Below are 18543 nucleotides of genomic sequence, written 5' to 3'. Positions count from 1 at the left end.
ATTTTCCTCTTGGGGCTCCTTGCACACGTAAGAGGAATGAAAGTGTGCTGGGGCTGGTGGCAGCGGGTGGGAAGGTAGTAAAAACACAATGCTTTCCATTTCCCTTGGCTGTGTTCTCAGGGTGACGGGAGCACATTCCTGCCCCTCCACTTCCCTTTGTTGACGCTTTCTTGGCTGAATCACAGGTAGATTCCAGAGACAGAAAGAGGAGGGGGTCCAGGAGAAAGTGGCTTTCCTTCACCCTTAACCAGGACTGGGGAGCAATGTGGGAGGAGGATCTTGTGAAGGTCTTGGGTTTCCTGTCGGCTTAATGAGAAATCAGCAATTGATCTTTTGGTGATCTTTGGTATCCTCTTCCCAAGTACCAGGAAGAGAAGATGCTGGTAAGAAAGATGCTTCTAACAAAGACATAACGAAGAGAAACAAGACAGTAACTGCAAAAAGACCTGAAAGAATGATCAGTCTTAGAAAGGAGGTGGTAATTCCTGATGGAGAGAATGCCGTCCACATAGGAGTGGGGAAGGTGGGGGAAGAGCTTACCTGAAAGTCTTAATTTTATAAATTCATTAGAGTCAAGGCTGCTTAGATGATAGAAGAGGAGTGGGATGAAGTGGTGGAGTTTCAATGTGTCTGGTAAATGACAATCTCGCTCCTTATGTGACTTTGAGAGCCAAATCAGAGATCATTGCAGACATTGGACTGAGATTAAAAACATCAGCTTTATTAGTAATACATTTTGTGCTAGAGGATGTGGATCAGGTCTTGCCAAATACACACTCCTGTCCTCACCCAGGCACAGGCAGCTCCAGGAGCCCACAGCCCACGCCGTCTTCTCCCCTGCTAAGCTTACTCCATGACTCTGACAAAATGAGAACCCACACTCCCTGCAAGCAGTAGGCTCCCAGAGAGAGAGAGAGAGAGAGAGAGTGAGAGAAGTACACTCATATCCTGGTCCCCACTCCAGAAAATCAGTTTTTGTCAAGAGTAAATGAAAGGCTAGAGAGAGGCCAAGAGTTTTATACAAATGGAAAATTCAAATTGTAAGAAGAAGCAGTAGGAATGGGGAGAAAGAATGACCCAGCAACATTACAGACTTGAAGCCAGAAGGAGGATCTGAGTTCACCTTGAGGGGAAATACAGTAGGAATGTCATTAACCAAGAGGTTGCCTGGTGGCAGTAGTGACAACCCAGTTGTGACTCTGTATTGTGTCAAGTCAATGTGGCTCCATGCCTCTCAACCTGATGGCAAGGATGCAGAAAGTGAATGATGCTTGGGGTACAGCAAAAGGGAGGCTGATGGTGGCCTGGGCTGCTGAGAACCAGTCAGTGCAGGTTCCATGGTGATGTCAGGGTTCACAAATGGCAGCAAAACATATTACATCACCTCCAGCCCTGTTTATCCCTGTCCAGCCCTGTAGTCCTGGTCATGATGGATGAAGGCTTAGGGACAGTCACTACTATGTTGGAAGTAAGGGAGAAACAACCTAGGGTATCAATAAGAGCTTCTCTGAGGGCCTGACCAGAGTCTGGCCAGAGCAGAGAACAGAGTCAGGAGAGGTTAATGATTTAGATGACCTGAATTCTAGAATCCAAGGTTTGAGGTGTGCCTGGCCAAGCTGCTGTGTATAAATGATGTGGCATGGAGACAGAATCCCGGAGAACTTAATATTCTTCAGTGATTACTAAGTCTTTTGCTGACTGAAAAGAATGAGTACAGAAGATTGAAGACTCAAGTATTGTTCTTTGTTTAGTCTTTCACATATAAAAACTCCATAAGTAAGCACAACCAGGTGCCACCCTGGGTGTTCTCCCTACAATTACTAAACTTAAAAGGCAGCCCCATACGAAGAGGCAGATGGGAATTAAAATAGCTGAATTTTGGCTGGATGAGACAACTCTATGATATATAGACCTGGAATGAAATGACAGGGTAGGAATAGTCTTAGAACTCAACATAGATGACCATGCAATCTTGAAACATGGGTCTTGTCAAGTAGGAACCGGACCTGGTTGCTCCACTAACATTATGTTTTTATGTTACCTTTTAACTCTATCATTAAGGAAACGTTCCCATATAATTTGTGAGATGCCTTGCAGGTAAAGGGTGATTGTTTCACATAAAACAATGACTGTACAAAAAATGAGTTTTAATAACTGGCTTACTACAGAGCTCCCAATGTCTGTGTTCTGTCCTTTGCAAAGACACACAGGACTCTTACCATGAGAATGTGAATTTGGACCTCATTTTTTTTAATTTTTATTTTTAATTGGAGGATAATTACTTTATAGTGTTGTGCTGGTTTCTGCTGTAGAACAAAGTGAATTAGTTATAAGTATACATATATCCCCTCCCTCTTAAGCCTCCCTCCCACCTCCCATCCCACCCCACTAGGCCATCACAGAGCACCAGGCTGAACTCCCTGTGCTATACAGCTACTTCTCACTAGCCTGGACGTTATATTTAATAGATAAGAGTCTATGAAAGTCAATAAAGTTATGCCCTACTTAGGCATATATTCTCTTGGTGCATGCTAAGTCGTTTCAGTCAAGTCCGACTCTTTTCAACCCCATGGTCTGTAGCCCTCCAGGCTCCTCTGTCCATGGGATTCTCCAGGCATGAATACTGGAATGGGTTGCTGTTTCCTTCTCCAGGGGATCTTCTCAACCCAGGGAGTGAACCTGCATCTCTTGTCTCTTGCATTGGCAGGTGGATTCTTTACCACTAGTGCCATCTGGGAAGCCCAAGTTACTACAAAAGTTCCAGTGATTTATAGATTGTTGTGCCTATTATGTGAATGGAATGGAAAACATTATTCACAGAACCTTAACAAAAATGCATTTTGGTTAAACTACTTTCAGGTTTAGTGGTATAAGATTCAAATTTAAATCCTCTAGGTATTAGATATACTGAGATACGGACAAAAATATTTGAAGATCTGTAACCATTATGACCAACCTAAATAGCATATTTAAAAGCAGAGACACTACTTTGCCAACAATGGTCCGTCTAGTCAAGGCTATGGTTTTTCCAGTAGTCATGTATGGATGTGAGAGTTGGATGATGAAGAAAGCTAAGTGCCAAAGAATTGATGCTTTTGAACTGTGGTGTTGGAGAAAACTCTTGGGAGTCCCTTGGACTGTAAGGAGATCCAACAAGTCCATCCTAAAGGAGATCAGTCCTGGGTGTTCACTGGAAGGACTGATGTTGAAGCTGAAATTCCAATACTTTGGCCACCTCATGTGAAAAGCTGACTCTTTGGAAAAGACCCTAATGCTGGGAAGGATTGGGGGTAGGTGGAGAAGGGGATGCCAGAGGATGAGATGGCTGGATGGCATCACCAACTCGATGGACATGGGTCTGGGTAGACTCCAGGAGTTGGTGATGGATAGGGAGGCCTGAAGTGCTGCAATTCATGGGGCCGCAAAGAGTTGGACACAACTGAGCAACTGAACTGAACTGAACTGAACCGAACCACCTCTACCCGTATGGTCATGTCATTCTATACCTGTTCAGCACCTAGAGTTCAGGGAATCCTTTCACTGAAAGTTTTTAAAACTAAACTGAAACTGCAAGTACAACCCACAGAAAGCATCTATAAAAGAAAAGAAAAAGTGATAGACTGGATTTCATCAAAAGAAAAAACTTTTGCTCTACAAAAGACTGCTATGACAATGAAAAATGAGGCACAGACTGGGAGGAAACACATGCAAATCACATATCTGCTGTAGGGCTAGTGTACAGGATATCTAAAGAACTCTCAAAACTCAATAATAAGGGGGAAATGATCCAATGAAAAATGGGTCAGCAACTTCCCTGGTAGTTCAGTGGTTAAGAAACTGCAATTCTAATGCAGGGGGTGCAGGGATATCGCATGCCACAAACAAGACCTGGTGCAGCCAAATAAATAAACAAACATTAAAAAAAAAAAGAACCATACACCAAAAGAAAAAGTAGTCAACTAACTGTATGATAGCTTTAAAGAGAAAACATGACCTTAGGATTACGACATTATTGGAAATATGTCTTCGAGAGGAAATCGAATTTATTTCATGGGTAGGCTGTGGACCTAGAACAGTTTTTTGTTCTGTGCTGAAAAGAAAACAGAATTAAGATGTCAAAAGTCAGGAAAGTCCGTATCTCACTGTGAGTTCTGTTATAAACGATGGATTTCTCTTATATGCTCTCCTGCCATTCAGTGTGTAGAGATGGGACCCTTTCCCAACGGTTTCCTCCGTCCCTTCTCTTTCCCCTCCTGAAATGGAAACCCCTCCTTTGATTTCCATATATGGATGTCAAGATTTGTGAAACACACTTAAGTCATCATGTTATAAAAGTTACAAGTCAAGGCTGGAAGGGGAAATAGTTTTCCTAGTGTCCTTTCTGTTAAATCATTTCAGAGAGAAGTGAATGGTACCTGGTTCTTTCTTCCTTCTTTCACACATTCTCTAAAAACTCAATACAACTTTCCTTGATTTGGCATAAAATGTTCTGTCTCCATGCTGTAGCTATTTAAAAATGAGCTTGAAATAACATTCTATTTAGTTACTTTTTTATTGGAGTATAGTTGCTATACAACGTTGTATTTATTTCTGCTGTACAGCAAAGCACATCAGCTATATGTATACACATATCACCTCTTTTCTGGATTTCCTTCCCATTTAGGTCACTGCAGAGCCTGAGTAGAGTGCCCTGAGCTGTACAGTAGTTTCTTGACAGTTATCTATTTTGAAATAATATTCTTAACTTAAACCACATCTTGAAGCTTTATTTCCTCCACAGCTTCAGTTAAGGGAGTGGCTACAGTAGGGATGGGGCATTTCTGAGACACCTAAAGAGGCTTCTTACGCACAGTGGGGTTATCTAGTCATCACAGGGGAGGAGGGATGGTTAGGGAGATGTCAGGGTGACAGGATCAGATGAGTCTAAGGTCTCCCTTTTCTGAGTGGCTGGTGATGCTGTCTTCTGGATTAGGTCACACAAGGGATAAGTCAGGCAGAGAATTAGAAAAGATTTGAGAAGATACTTATCTCTATTTTACCAGCTTATTTATTTTTAAAAAAGTTTGCACAGCTGCTTCATCTCAAAATTCTGTGTTTGTTCAAGGGTCTCAAGTCTGTTCCAGAGGCAATGTGATTTCTAATACAAAAAGAATGAATCCTCGTGGCAATGGATTTGAAGGGCGTGAGAAGACATGACATTTAACAGAGAAAATTAAGTTGGACTTGAAGTCATGGAAAATTAGGAGTGAAAAGTTCTTCTGTTGGTCCCTGAAATGCAGGAGGAGAAAGAATCCTTAGAAACTGTAGTCGGGCTCCCTATGGTTGTTGTAGTTGTTTAGTCACTAAGTTGTGTCCAACTCTTTGCCACCTCATGGATTGTATCCTACCAGGCTCCTCTGTCCATGGGGTTTCCTAGGCAAGAATACTAGAGTGAGTAGCCATTTTCTTCTCTAGGGGATCTTCCTGACCCAGGGATGGAACCCACGTCTCCTGCTTGGCAGGTGGGTTCTTTACCACTGAGTCACCAGGGAAGCCCAATGGTAGGGAAGCTTGTTTTTTTTTTTCATATTTATTTATTGAAGCATAGTTGATTCACAATGTTGTGTTAGTTTCAAGTGTACAGCAAAATGATTCAGTTTTATATATATATATTTTTTCAGATTCTTTTCCTATAGAGATTATTGTAAAATATTGAGTAGAGTTCCTGGTGTTACACAGTAGGTTTATCTTGATCATCTATTTCATATATACTAGTGTGTGTGTTAATCCCCGTAGGGAAGCTTCTAAAGGAGGAAGTCACATCTCCTCATACATGGTGAATTTGGTGAAATCGGTCCTCCTGGTGGCAAACTTCCAGGAAGCCAGATCCTTCCTGCTCAAATGATGTGGTTTCCTAAGGGGCATAAAAATAGTTCTCTCCTCACGAAAAAAATTAAGAATAGAATCCAAGGACCCTCCCACACATCAGAGCACAGCTGTTCAATGCGGCCAACAGTAGAACCTTAGCAGGTTTTAGTTCAGGCAACGTTATGATTTCACAGGCTGTTGCCTGATCATCTAAGAATTAGAAGAAAATCCAAAAGCAGGTATTTATAATCTACCATGATCTTCCTTACAATCCCATAAGGTAATACCAATTATTAAATATAGTTAACAATTTAAGTTCATTGGTATTTCTCAGATAGCTAAATGACTACTTGTCCCTGAAGTAAAATATCTGATAATCTGAACTTAATTATTTTTGCATTAAAAATTATTTCATTGAAGTATAATTGATGTATAATATTGTATTAATTTCTGCTTCAAAGTGATTTAGTTACATACATATCTATATTATTTTTCATATTCTTTTCCATTATGGCTTACCCAGGATATTGAATATAATTCTCTGTGCTATACAGTAGGACCTTAATTGTTTATACATCCTACATATACTAGTTTGCATCTGTTAATCAGAAACTCCCAAACCTTCCCTCCCCACTCTCTCCCCGCCTTGGTAACCACAAGATCTGTTCTCTAAGTCTATGAGTCTGTTTCCATTTCATAGATAGGTTCATTCGTGTCGTATTTTAGATTACACATATAAGTGATATCATTTGGTATTTGTCTTTCTCCATGTGACTTAGTTCACTTAGTCTGATATTCTCTAAGTCCATCCATGTTGCTGCAAATGCCATTATTTCATTCTCTTTTATGGCTGAGTAATATTTCTTTGTCTATACATACCACATCTTCTTTATCCATTCATCTGTTGATGGACACTTAGGTTGCTTTCATGTCCTGGATATTTTAGTGCTGTTATAAACACAGAAGTTCATGTATATTTTTGAATTATGGTTTTCTCTGAATACATGCCCAGGAGTGGGATTGCTGGGTTATATTGCAACTCTATTTTTAGTTTCTTAAGGAACCTCCATACTCTTCTCCATAGTGGCTGCACCAACTTACATTCCCATTGACAGTGTAGGAAGTTTCCTTTTCTCCACACCCCTCTACAGCATTTGTTATTTGTATACTTTTTGATGAGGGATATATTGTCTGGTGTAAAGTGATAGCTCATTGTAGTTTTGATTTGCATTCCTCCAATAATTTGTGATAAACCTAAACTTAACTATTAACAATGTATTTTCTGAATCCCCTGAATTTCAAATAAGGATTTGAATGTATTCATTTTGTCATTGTAACCATTCCTTGCTGACAGCTATACTCAGATCTCTCAAACCTAAGTGCTAGTGTCTTCCTTTATCATCAGAGGCAGTGTGATGGGCCAGCTAAGACAGCAGAGCTGGAGATCATGTTGGAGCCCCAGTGTCTGCCAGCTGTGCATCCTTAGGCAGATTATTTACCCTCTCCTTGACTCTATTTCTTCATGGGTAAAATGTTGTTGTTCTTCAGTCACTAACACTTGAGCAATCCAATGGACTGCAGCTGCTAGACTCCTCTGTCCATGGGATTTCCCAGATAAGAATACTGGTGTGGGTTGCCATTTCCTTCTCCAGGGAATCTTCCTAACACAGGGATCAAATCTGCATCTTTCTACATTGGCAGGCAGTTTCTTTATCACTGAGCCACCTGGGAAGCCCCATCAATAAAACGGGGGTGTTGGAAAGACTGCCTGCCTCATAGGGCTGCTGTGAGATTAAACAAGCCTAGAGTAGGACCCCGGTGAGTACGTATTAATACATATATAAGGTACTTAGTGTGATGAACAGAGAAGGCAATGGCACCCCACTCCAGTACTCTTGCCTGGAAAATCCCATGGATGGAGGAGCCTGGTAGGCTGCAGTCTATGGGGTCACTAAGAGTCGGACACGACTGAGTGACTTCACTTTCACTTTTCACTATCATGCATTGGAGAAGGAAATGGCAACCCACTCCAGTGTTCTTGCCTGGAGAATCCCAGGGACGGGGGAGCCTGGTGGGCTGCCGTCTGTGGGGTCACACAGAGTTGGACCCAACTGAAGTGACTTAGCAGCAGCAGCAGCAGCAGTGTGATGAATGGTAAAGAGCACCGTATGTGTTAACTGTACTTCTGTTGTTTCCTGATGTTCCTCAGGGTAATTTTCACTGGTTATATTAGGAGTGTGTGACGTTTAAAAATATGTCTGAGTCCCATGATTCCCCAAAGCCTGAAAAAATCATACAACAACAATAACATTAATTTTTGGTTTTAATCTTTAGTTCATCTCGGGGTAATACACCTGTCCCTTTGTATTTACTAGAGTTGAAAACATGTCCATGAGGTTGGAGGAAATCAACGAAAGAGAAAACTTTATGAAAACTTCCCTACAGACTGTGGACCTTCGCCTCTCCCAACTGGAAGAACTATCTAACAGAATGGTGAACGCGCTGGAAAACCTGGCGGGAATCGACAAGTCTGACCTGATACAGACGCGGTCCCGGGCCTCCTCGGAATGTGATGCCACGTTCCTTCTCAGGCGGAGCAGCATCAGCAGCGCCGATGGCTACAGCCTGTACAGGTACCATTTCAACGGGGACGAGCTGTTGTATGAGGATACCTCCTTCTGCATGCCCCCGGGGGCAGCGAACAGGAAAAAAGCCGGTTCCTTCCGTGGGAAGGAAGAGAAGGACCAAAGGACGTACCTGGCCCCAGAGCGCCAGGGCAGCCTTCGCCTGCCACCCAGTACCGGCGCGCCAGCATCCCCAGACCGAGGTCAGCTTGCCTCCGACAACGGCAAGAGCAGCTCGGAACCGAAGTCAGGTTCAGATACTGGGATTTCCGCTGAAAATGATGAAAGGCAGGTAGTCCCTAAAAAAGAAGAAATGACTTCCCCACGGTTAAGTCAAACAGATGCTATACATGGAGAAAACAAGTCGGATTTTCAAAAAAGCACTCAGCTGACAGTGGAAACCACAAAGATAGAAGGCACCATTTCTTATCCCCTGGAAGAAACAAAGCCAAGCCGCTATTACCCTGATGAGACGTTCAGCGCTTGTAAAACGCTAAAGTCCAGAAGCTTTGTGTATTCCCGGGGAAGAAAGGTGGTTGGCGGGGCTAACAATTGGGGTGCAGCCGGGGACCCAACATGCCCCTCGACAGTTCAGCAGTGGACCACGGAATGGAAGTATGAAGTTCAAAAGATTATGCGTTCTCGGAGCACGGAAATACCTTCCTTTTCGTCCGAAGCTGCACTGCAGGCTGAGCATTGTGGACATTTCACAGACAAGGAAGATGAAAACTGTGTTTTTAAAACAGCCCCTCAGATCTCTTGCTTGTCTTTTACTGACAGAACTGACAAGGAAAACTTACTGTCTGTGAAAACACACCAAACTTTGGGATTCCCATCTTCAAGGTCAAAAAGTTTACACAGCCGTCCTAGGAGTGTGAAAGCCCTCCAGGGCAACTTACACAGACCTGGACATGCCAGCAGTGTAAGTAACTTAGTAGTTGTGTCTGGAATTGCAATGGAAGACCCCAAGGTTCAGCAAGAGAAGACTTCCTCAGAAACAGAGTGCTAGTGTGTTTTGTTTCTTTGGTTTTTACATCAGAACCACAGATGAGCTCCATCTTGGTCATCTAGACATCATCAGTTTCTGAAAACATTTTCATTAGAGATCTTTGACCATTAATTTAATTTACATTTTGATTAATTTAAAATGTAAAGGCACTAAACTTTAAGTAATAGTTTGGTAGCATATGTTAATAAACTTAGTTGTTTTTTTTTTTTAGTTGGAATAGGATCAAGAAAAGTGAAGACTCCAATTGCTTAATCAATAGGCAAGAGCCTATGAGCTCTTTGGGGATTCCCACGTGGCTCAGAGGTAAAGAATCCACATGCCACTAAAGGGAGACCCAGGTTCAATCCATGGGCCACAAAGATCCCCTGGAGAAGAAAATGACAACCCACTCCTGTATTCCTGCCTGGGAAATCCCACGGACAGAGGAGCCAGGGATCTGCAGTCCTTGGGGGTCACAAAAGAGTCCATCATGACATAGCATCTAAACAACAATTACAACAATCTCTATTTCTGAGGGCAACCAAAAACAGACAAAGACATGCTTTTGGGTGTCACCAATAGTTTATTTAAGGGAGTAAGCAGCTATGTGAGAAAGAGAAATGAAAGAAAAAGCAAACATGAGAAAATGAGGGGTGGAAGAGAAAACAAACTAAGAGGTGCAAGAAGGGAGGACTGGAAAGGGGACTTAAGTATCATATCTTCTTTATGGGTTTTCGTTTTATGTTTTCATGTTTTAAAATTACACAATAAGAAGAAAAGGCCACGATTATATCAGAGGTCACACTGTAATAGGGTAAGGTGACCAATAGTTTTGTTAATGTGTAAAAATAGTGTCCCATATGAATCTTCTTGTTGTCATATAGTCCTGGATGCCAAATACAAATTAATTGTACTTCTGTCTATTGCAATGGTCTGTGTAAAGCTGTGGCTAAAATCTAAAGGATCCATGTTCGAGGTGGGAGTTCTCAAGAGTGTCAAAGACGAGTCACAGCTAAAAACAAAAGGTAAGGCTCAATTTGGAATTTCAGACATAACATTGCCGTAAAGTGGCAAAGAGTTGGGGAGAGAGGTAGAGAGACAGACACAGTGCCGTTGTGCCAAAGGTACTGATCAGAGAGACTCTGGAGGCTGAAGAAGTTCATGCACAGATCAGAATCCCTGAACTGGGCTGGATTTACCAGAAAGCACTGCTACACCATTGCATGGATGATGGGACTTTGACATTTAATAAATGATAACATTTATTTAATAAAGAAAACAATTGCTTATCTATTGCTACATCGAGATTGTTCAATCAATCCTGCTCCCTGTGTTATTTGACCCAAGGATAAACCCATTCTATTTGGCCTCATTCCTAATTCTTTGTGTTGGATGCCCAGAAAATTTTCAGCCCTTTCAGTTCAGTTCAGTTCAGTCTCCAGTGTTGGAGTTTCAGCTTCAGCATCAGTCCTTTGAATGAATATTCAGGACTGATTTCCTTTAGGGTGGACTGGTTGGCTCTCCTTGCAGTCCAAGGGACTCTCAAGAGTCTTCTCCAACATAGTTCAAAAGCATCAATTCTTAGGCCCTTTGCCACACCCTAAAATAAAAAGTGTTTCTCAGAATAAGCTGGAGAACCTCTGACAGCCCTAGAGAACAGGTTGGAAGAAGGCAAAGCTTCTCATCAGAATTCTCCACCTGTCCACTCATTACACCTGTCACCTTTCTAGGTCCCTCCTACCTTGCCTCAGGTGTGGGGCCTGAATCTATCCCCAGGAGTCTCACTGAGTCTCCTGTTGACATACTGGAAAGGGTAGCTATTCCCTTCTCTAGGGATCTTCCTGACCCAGGGATTGAATCCAGGTCTCCCACATTACGCGTGGATTCTTTACCATCTGAGCCACCTGGGAAGCAATATTTCTAATTCTGGTTTACCTAATTTATTCATGTTTCCTATCATTTTCTTTGTGTCTTTAGCTCCATGAAATGCTGGGTGTTGTTTTTTGATCTGTATGAAGGGTATGTCTTCCTGATGTGCTTTTACCGTCTGTAGGAATGCTATTCTGATCTTCTTTTTTATTACAATACTTGTCTATGGGACTTGACTTCCATGCTTTCCCTTGATTATTGTTATGTGAAATAGGTTTTCTCAAACTTTTTGAAGACGGCAGTTGTCAGGATAGCTTTTCTAACTTCACAAGAGAACCTTCTTTATTTTCACAGTCTGGCATTAAAATTTTGTAAAAGCCAGGGGACTTCCCTCGTGGGCCGGTGGTTAAGAGTCCATGCTTCCACTGCACAGGGCACAGGTTCAGTCCTTGGTCAGGGAACTAAGATGCCCTGCAAACAACAAAAAAAATTGTAAAGTCAGCTTATTTTCAGAGATTCCTGGTCCTCCATCTTTATTTGGACCTTCCCTTTCCTTTGTCTTGACTTGGCTCATTTTGTTTCCATGCTCAGCAGTCTGTTCTTGGTGTGGCTCCCTTTCTTTAAACGAAGCACAGGTAGGTCAGTTTCAAGAGTTCCTCTAGCAGCTTCCAAAGTTCTACCCCTCAGACCTCACCAGGAGCCCCTGCGCTCCCAAACACCATTCTCCACTTCACTTGCTCTTCTCCACTTGACTGGCCAGGCCAGTAAATACCTTCTGGCTATTTGGGAATTCTCCAGATGCCTCATTGATTCCCTTTGCTGATATCACAAAAATCTTCTAAGTGCTGTGGTTTGCTCCTACTTACCTATATTTTGGAAATCTTGGGGAAACTAGTTCACTTAGATTTGTGGTGAATGTTGTCCATGGGGCTTTGGTTTCGCTTTATAGTTCCTTTGTCTGTTTTCCTGGGGAAACTGAAAAATTATGCTGCTGTTGTCATCTTCCCAGAATTCCCCCTCAGGAAAAAGATGTTTTAAATGTCTTAATAGTTATCTTCAAGGGCTATATACTCAGGTAATGGCATAGTTTTGTAGATGTTGTTGTTGTTTAGTTGCTCAGTCATGTTCTGACTCTTTGCGACCCCATGGACGATAGCCCACCAGGCTCCTCTGCCCATGGGATTTCCCAGGCAAAAATAATGGGTGTGTTGCCATTTCCTTGTACATAACCATCATAAAACTACCTCTCCCCGACTGCTTCCACCATCACTTTCTGTTATCTGGACTCTTCTAATAGTCCCCAACTAGCATTGTTACGGAAAATGGGGTCTGGCTGCTGGCTGCTCTAACGTCAGTAAAGGGGCAAGGTTGGTGGGAAGTTTGCTTTATTTCAGAAGCTGGCAATGTTGCAGGGGGTCAGGGGGAGAGGAGACTCCTGTTCAAAGGCTGACTCCCACCACTGACAATTAGCGGACAAGGGCTTTTCTAGGCAGGAGGGGGCTTCATGCAGAAACTGTACAGGCAGCTCTGACAGTCATCTTGAAATCGGTCATCAGTGGTCTGACCAGTGTCATCTTGATAATTTTGAGTACAGTTAATCTTCAGTCCTGGAGTTGGTTTGTTCCCATTTCTTTGAGGACAGTTCTCAGAATTGTGGCAGCTTAGGTCATGAATACAGTCTGGTTGTCATGTATTGATAGTTAACCTCTTCTGCCTGGTGGGGGTTTCAGTACCTGTAAGACAGTTCATGGGTTTGAGCAAGCTCCAGGAGTTAGTGATGGACAGGGAAGCTTGGCATGCTGCAGTCCATGGGGGTCACAAAGAGTCGGACACGACTGAGTGACTGAACTGACTAACTGAAGACAGTTCACGGGATATGGCTCAGAGTATCATCTATAGCCCCTGAGGAGGAACTAAAGGTCCTTGACTGTGCTTAATGACTAAACTGTTATTATTTTGTCCTGTTTGACTGTTTTCCTTTGCTTCTGAATTTTCTCACTTCTCTGATTAAATATATTCTTTGACTCAAGTTTTTTGACAGGCAGGAGGCAGGTTTAGGGCATGGGAGGTGGGGGAGAAGCAATGTAGGGTCCTGTTCTATTCAGTCTCACAGCTTCTACCATTATGTACCTCTACAGTGGGGTGTGTGTGTGTGTGTGTGTGTGTGTGTGTATTTTTAAATGTCAGATCAAGTCATTCTCAACTCAAAGCATCACAAAAGCACCTGAACTTTCAGAACCTATGTGATCTGGCTTGTTGATTTTCTCTGACCTCTTCTCCCACTGGATTAGGCTGCTCTGAACACACCAGACAAGATCTCAACCCCGGGCATTTGCATGACTCTCTTCTCTTCCTCCTGATGTCCACCTGGGTTGCTCCTTCACTCCCTTCAGTTTCTGTCTGCTCAAATGTCATCTGATCAGAAAGACTTCCCTGATCACACTCTATCTCCCATTGAAAAAAAGCCCTCATCCTCTTCCCATATTTTTCAATTCATGGCACTTGTTATACATTAATTTTGTGTATCTTTCCACCTGTAATGAAAGTGCCAGGAAAGTAGAAACTGTCTTCTTAGTGACCCAAGTAGTTTTTAACACAGAGTTAGCAATCAATAGGCCTTCCCTGGTAGCTCAGATGATAGAGAATCTGCCAGCCAATGCAGGAGACCCAGGTTTGATCCCTGGGTCGGGAAGATCCCCTGGAGAAGGGAATGGCACCCCACTTGCCTGGGAAATCCCACAGACAGAGGAGTCTGGCAGACTACAGCCCATGGGGTCAAAAGAGTCAGACATGACTGAGTGACTAAAGTGCATCCATATGTAGCAATCAATACAAATTTGGTAACTGACTGAATGAATATATACATTACCTAGCACATAATAGGTATTCAAAAAGTGTTAGTGCTTTTTCTTCCCCTCTTCAAAGGGAAAAGGAAATGGTCTGCAGGGAATACCACTATCCCCCACCATTTTTGTTCAGTCACTCAGTCATATTCAACTCTTTGCGACCCCATAGACTGCAGCATGCCAGGCTTCCCTGTCTTTCATTATCTTCTGGAATTTGCTCAAATTCAAGTCCATTGAGTCAATGATGCCATCCAACCTTCTCATCCACTGTCACCCTCTTTTCTTGCCCTCTATCCTCCTATCCCGCACAATAGAAGAACCAATACAAGAAACAGAGTCAGAAAAACAGGAGGACAAAAGAGTGACATTAGAGACAAAGAAGGAGATAGGCAGCTATTTCAAAGGTACAGAGTATCAAGGAGACCAAGACTAGTGCTTGGAATTGCACTGATTCTCCCAAAATTCAGACACTAAAGCTGAAAATCAGTGAGTGTATTTGGAGATAGGAGATACCTCTTTGCGAGGTAATTAATGTTAAATGAGTTCATAAAGGCTGGGATCCTAATCCAACAGGATTAATGAATGCCCCTATAAAATGAGGCACCAGGAACAAAATTAGGTCATTTGCAGATGTGGACGGACCTAGGGTCTGTTATAGAGTGAAGTAAGTCAGAAAAACCAACATTGTATATTAATGCATATATGTGGAATATAGAAAGATGGTACAGATGAACCCATTGCAGGGCAGGAATAGAGACGCAGACATAGAAAATGGACATGTGGACACAATGGAGGGGTGGCTGCATTGGGAGGGTAGCACTGACACATATATACTGCTGCTGCTGCGTCGCTTCAGTCGTGTCCGACTCTGTGCGACCCCATAGATGGCAGCCCGCATATATACTACAATGTGTAAAGCAGATAGCTAGTGGGGAGCTGTTGTGTAGCACAGGGAGCTCAGCTCAGTGCTCTGTGATGACTTAGGGGGTAGGATGGGGAAGGTGGGCAGGAGGCAACAGGGAGGGGATATACGTAAACATATGGCTGATTTGATTCATGTGCAGCGTAAACCAACACATTGTAAAGCAACTATACCCCCCAATAAAAAATTAACTTGAATAAAGAAGAGGCACCAGAGTGAGTTCTGACACCCTGCACCCACCCACCACCCATCTCCCACTGCTCAGCTCTCTTCATTGTCTGCAAGCCCAGAGTGCTCTCACCAGAATTCTATCTTTCCTACTTGATCTTGGGCTTCCCAGCCTCCAGAGCTGTGAGAAATAAACTGCTGTTTAAGCCGCCCACTCGGTGATGTTTTCTTATGGCAACCCAAGCACACTAACACAATTAGGTATCTGAAAAAGTCCTAACATTTAGGGTAGGTCAAGACAAATCTGGAAATCAGTTTTTCAGTTTTTTAATTGTATGGTCACTTAATAGAGTTGTAGATCCTAAAACTTGTATGGCAAAGCCCAAGTCACAGTAAGCCATTTCAGCATAAAGATCCATACATTCCTTGCAAAGCGTGTGTGGGAAAACAATCCATTTTGTCCAGTTTTATTAAAGTATAATTGACATATATCACTGCACAAGTTTAAGGTGTACAGTTTAATGATTTGACTTGCATATATTGTAGAATGATTACTGCAGTGAATTTAACTGGCATTCATCATCTTATATAAATACAGTAAAGAAAGAGAAAAAAACCAGTTTTTCCCGTTGTGATGAGAATTCTTAGGATTTACTCCCTTAACTTTCCCATATAACATATAGCAGTATTACATTATTTCCCTAGTACTTACTTTTCTTATAACTGGAAGTTTGTAGCTTTTAACCACTTCTCTCCAGTTCCTCTCTCCCACTTCCTGCCTCTGGGAACCGCAAATATGATCTCTTTTTTTCTGAGTTTAATGTTTTTTTTTTAAATCTATTTAATGAGGACGAATCACAGACAATTCATAAAAAGGTGTTAAATGTATGTGTACAGCAGTATATGTAATACCTTAACTCAATGGACTTGATATTTTAAAGTACAGTTGTAGAACCTGAGCAAAATGGAATCATATGTCACTCAAACAAGTTAACCAGAAAGATCATTGGGGTTCTGGATCCAAGATAAAATTTTTTTTTAAAAAAGGTAAATTTTGAAGTCTTATTTAAATTTTGTTGTTTAGTCAATAAGTCTGTCAAGTTCTTTTCGACTCCATGGACTGTGGCCCACCAGGCTCCTCTCTCCATGGGATTTCCCAGCTAAGAATATCAGAGTAGGTAGCACTTTCTTCTCCAGGGGATCATCCCGACCCAGGGATTGAACCCACATTTCCTGCATCACAGATGGATTCTTTACTACTGACCCACCAGGTTGTTGTTCAGTTGCTAAGTCGCGCCCAACTATTTGCCATACCAGGCTTCCCTGTTCTGCATTATCTCCCTGAGTTTGCTCAAACTAATGTCCATGAAGTCGGTGATGCCATCCAACCATCACATCCTGTCACCACCACCTCCTCTTGCCCTCAATCTTTTCCAGCATCAGGGTCTTTTCCAATGAGTTGTCTTTTCCCATCAGGGAGCCAAAGTATTAGAACTTCAGCTTCAGCATCAGTCCCTCCAGTGAATATTCTGGGTTGGTTGATTTCCTTTAGGATTGACTGATTTGCTCTTCAAGTGACTCTCAAGAGTCTTCTCCCGCATCCAAAACTTGAAAACATCAGTTCTTCACACTCAGCCTTTTTTATGGTCCAACTCTCACATCCAGTGCATGACTATTGTAAAAACCATAGCTTTTACTATACAGACATTTGAGCCACAAGGGAAGCCCCTTAAATTTTTCAGTGTTTCCATTAGGGACACTTGTCAGAAAGATTGTGACTCAGATGGCCTCACTGGAGCTTCCCTATGGCATTAATTATAAAATGCTAATTAGAGATTTATTCTTTAAAACATAAGAAAAACCTAGTTTCAATTAATAATTTACCAAAATCTAACATCACCAGTCCCCTTCCACCCAAGGCGGCTCCAGTTCGGAAACATGCTAGAGTTCAGAAATGCCCTGGGCTTCATAAGCTGAAGGTAGCTGATTCTTTGCAATTATTTCGTCCATAGCCTATTTGGTCCAAACAGTTAAGGTCTGCCTCTCGCTGGCCTTTTTGATCATTTATCTGCTCACTGGTATTTTTACACGTGAGGATAGCCAAGAAAAGAAAGGAAGATAACTTGCTTAATATGGAGTTTAATAAAGAGGGTAGAAGTTAAAGTAAACAGAGGCGTTCAGGTTGCCTGGCAACGTTCTCTGTCAACAGCCTCAGTATCCCACGCAATTCAGCAGGACACCCGAGTCTCATGGCTCCGTGCACGGACAGACACACTGGGTGATGGAAGGCACCGCGCTGACCGTCTGATCCCGGTCACTGCCCGCTGCCCCGGGCCGCTTCCCCGGTGCCCGATCCTCACAGGCTGGCAGCAGACTGCGTGACCGGTCCATCTCGGGCTACAGGATCCCCTTTCCCCGCTCTGGGCTCCTCCTGACTACGGAAAACACCGATCGCGCGAGCTGGGGAAGTAGCGAGCGGCGTCCAGGGACCTGTCGTGACCCCCGCCGGCCTCCGTACGTCCCCATGACCCCCACGGATGGCCTCCGTTTCACACGCCGGCCGCCGTACGTCCCCGCGAGCCGCAGTGACCCCCGCGGGTAGCCCCCGTGACCCCAGGCGGCCGCCGTACGTCCCCTAGGCCGCCGTGGACCCTGCCGGCCGCCGTAGGAGCGCCCCCACTCCCGCCCGGGCCGCGCTCTCAAGATGGCTCCCGGGCCTCACTGCCCCCCGGCCCACTCACTGAGGGTAGGGCAGCGGCGCTCGGCACAAGCCTCGCGTTCCGACGCCGGCGCAGCCTAGAGGCTAGGAGCTGCCGGCCGCCGGCCCTGCGCGCGCCGTTTCGCGGGGCGGGGCGGGGCGGGGCGCCGGGCCCCTTCCGGGGATGGGCCCGGGCTCCTCCCTGCTCGGGCGGGCGCTCCGCCGTGTCCCCGCCCGTCAGCCCGCCCGGTCCGGCTGGCTGCAGACCGAGCCCGGGCAGTCGCACCGGGAGCTCTCAGCCCGCGGGCGTCGGGGAGGCGGGTCCCGGGCTGCGACCGGGCCGGGCCGAGCAGGCGGCCGCATCATGTTCTCGCTCAAGCCGCCCAGACCCACCTTCAGGTCCTACCTCCTGCCGCCGCCCCAGGTAAACAGTCGTCTCCCCGCTGCGCCCTCTTATCGCGCTTCCGGGGAGCCGCGCGCGGGCCGGCCCGGGAGGCTGTCCCGGACTCCAGACCCCGGCCCCGGATTCCGTTGCGGGGAAGCCACGCTCCAGCGATCTCCACCATCTCGGGGGAAACTTG

The 18543-nt window shown here is 44.1% G+C and overlaps 2 protein-coding genes and 1 long non-coding RNA gene across 3 annotated transcripts in view; 2 read left to right on the top strand and 1 right to left on the bottom strand.

Annotated features, from left to right (window-relative positions):
* Positions 1 to 10756, top strand: part of TRPM1 (transient receptor potential cation channel subfamily M member 1) — a 60176-nt gene extending 49420 nt beyond the window's left edge. Inside the window, exon 23 of the mRNA XM_069559002.1 lies at positions 8223 to 10756. Within this exon, the coding sequence (XP_069415103.1) occupies positions 8223 to 9480 (1258 nt within the window). The 3' untranslated portion in view covers positions 9481 to 10756. The remainder of the gene's footprint in view (positions 1 to 8222) is intronic.
* LOC138423290 (uncharacterized) lies at positions 10023 to 18188 on the bottom strand. Its single transcript, XR_011250212.1, has 2 exons — positions 18006 to 18188; positions 10023 to 11799 (listed from the first exon to the last, which is right to left on the bottom strand). It is a non-coding gene; the product is annotated as an uncharacterized lncRNA (long non-coding RNA).
* The window catches only part of MTMR10 (myotubularin related protein 10), a 43750-nt gene continuing 43125 nt past the window's right edge, over positions 17919 to 18543 (top strand). The window contains exon 1 of the mRNA XM_069559008.1: positions 17919 to 18386. Within this exon, the coding sequence (XP_069415109.1) occupies positions 18147 to 18386 (240 nt within the window). The 5' untranslated portion in view covers positions 17919 to 18146. The remainder of the gene's footprint in view (positions 18387 to 18543) is intronic.

The sequence above is a fragment of the Ovis canadensis genome, chromosome 18 (assembly GCF_042477335.2).
Source record: "Ovis canadensis isolate MfBH-ARS-UI-01 breed Bighorn chromosome 18, ARS-UI_OviCan_v2, whole genome shotgun sequence".
NCBI classification, from domain to species: Eukaryota; Metazoa; Chordata; class Mammalia; order Artiodactyla; family Bovidae; genus Ovis; species Ovis canadensis.
Note: the sequence above shows the minus strand (reverse complement) of the source record. Positions and strands in the feature narration are given on the sequence as shown.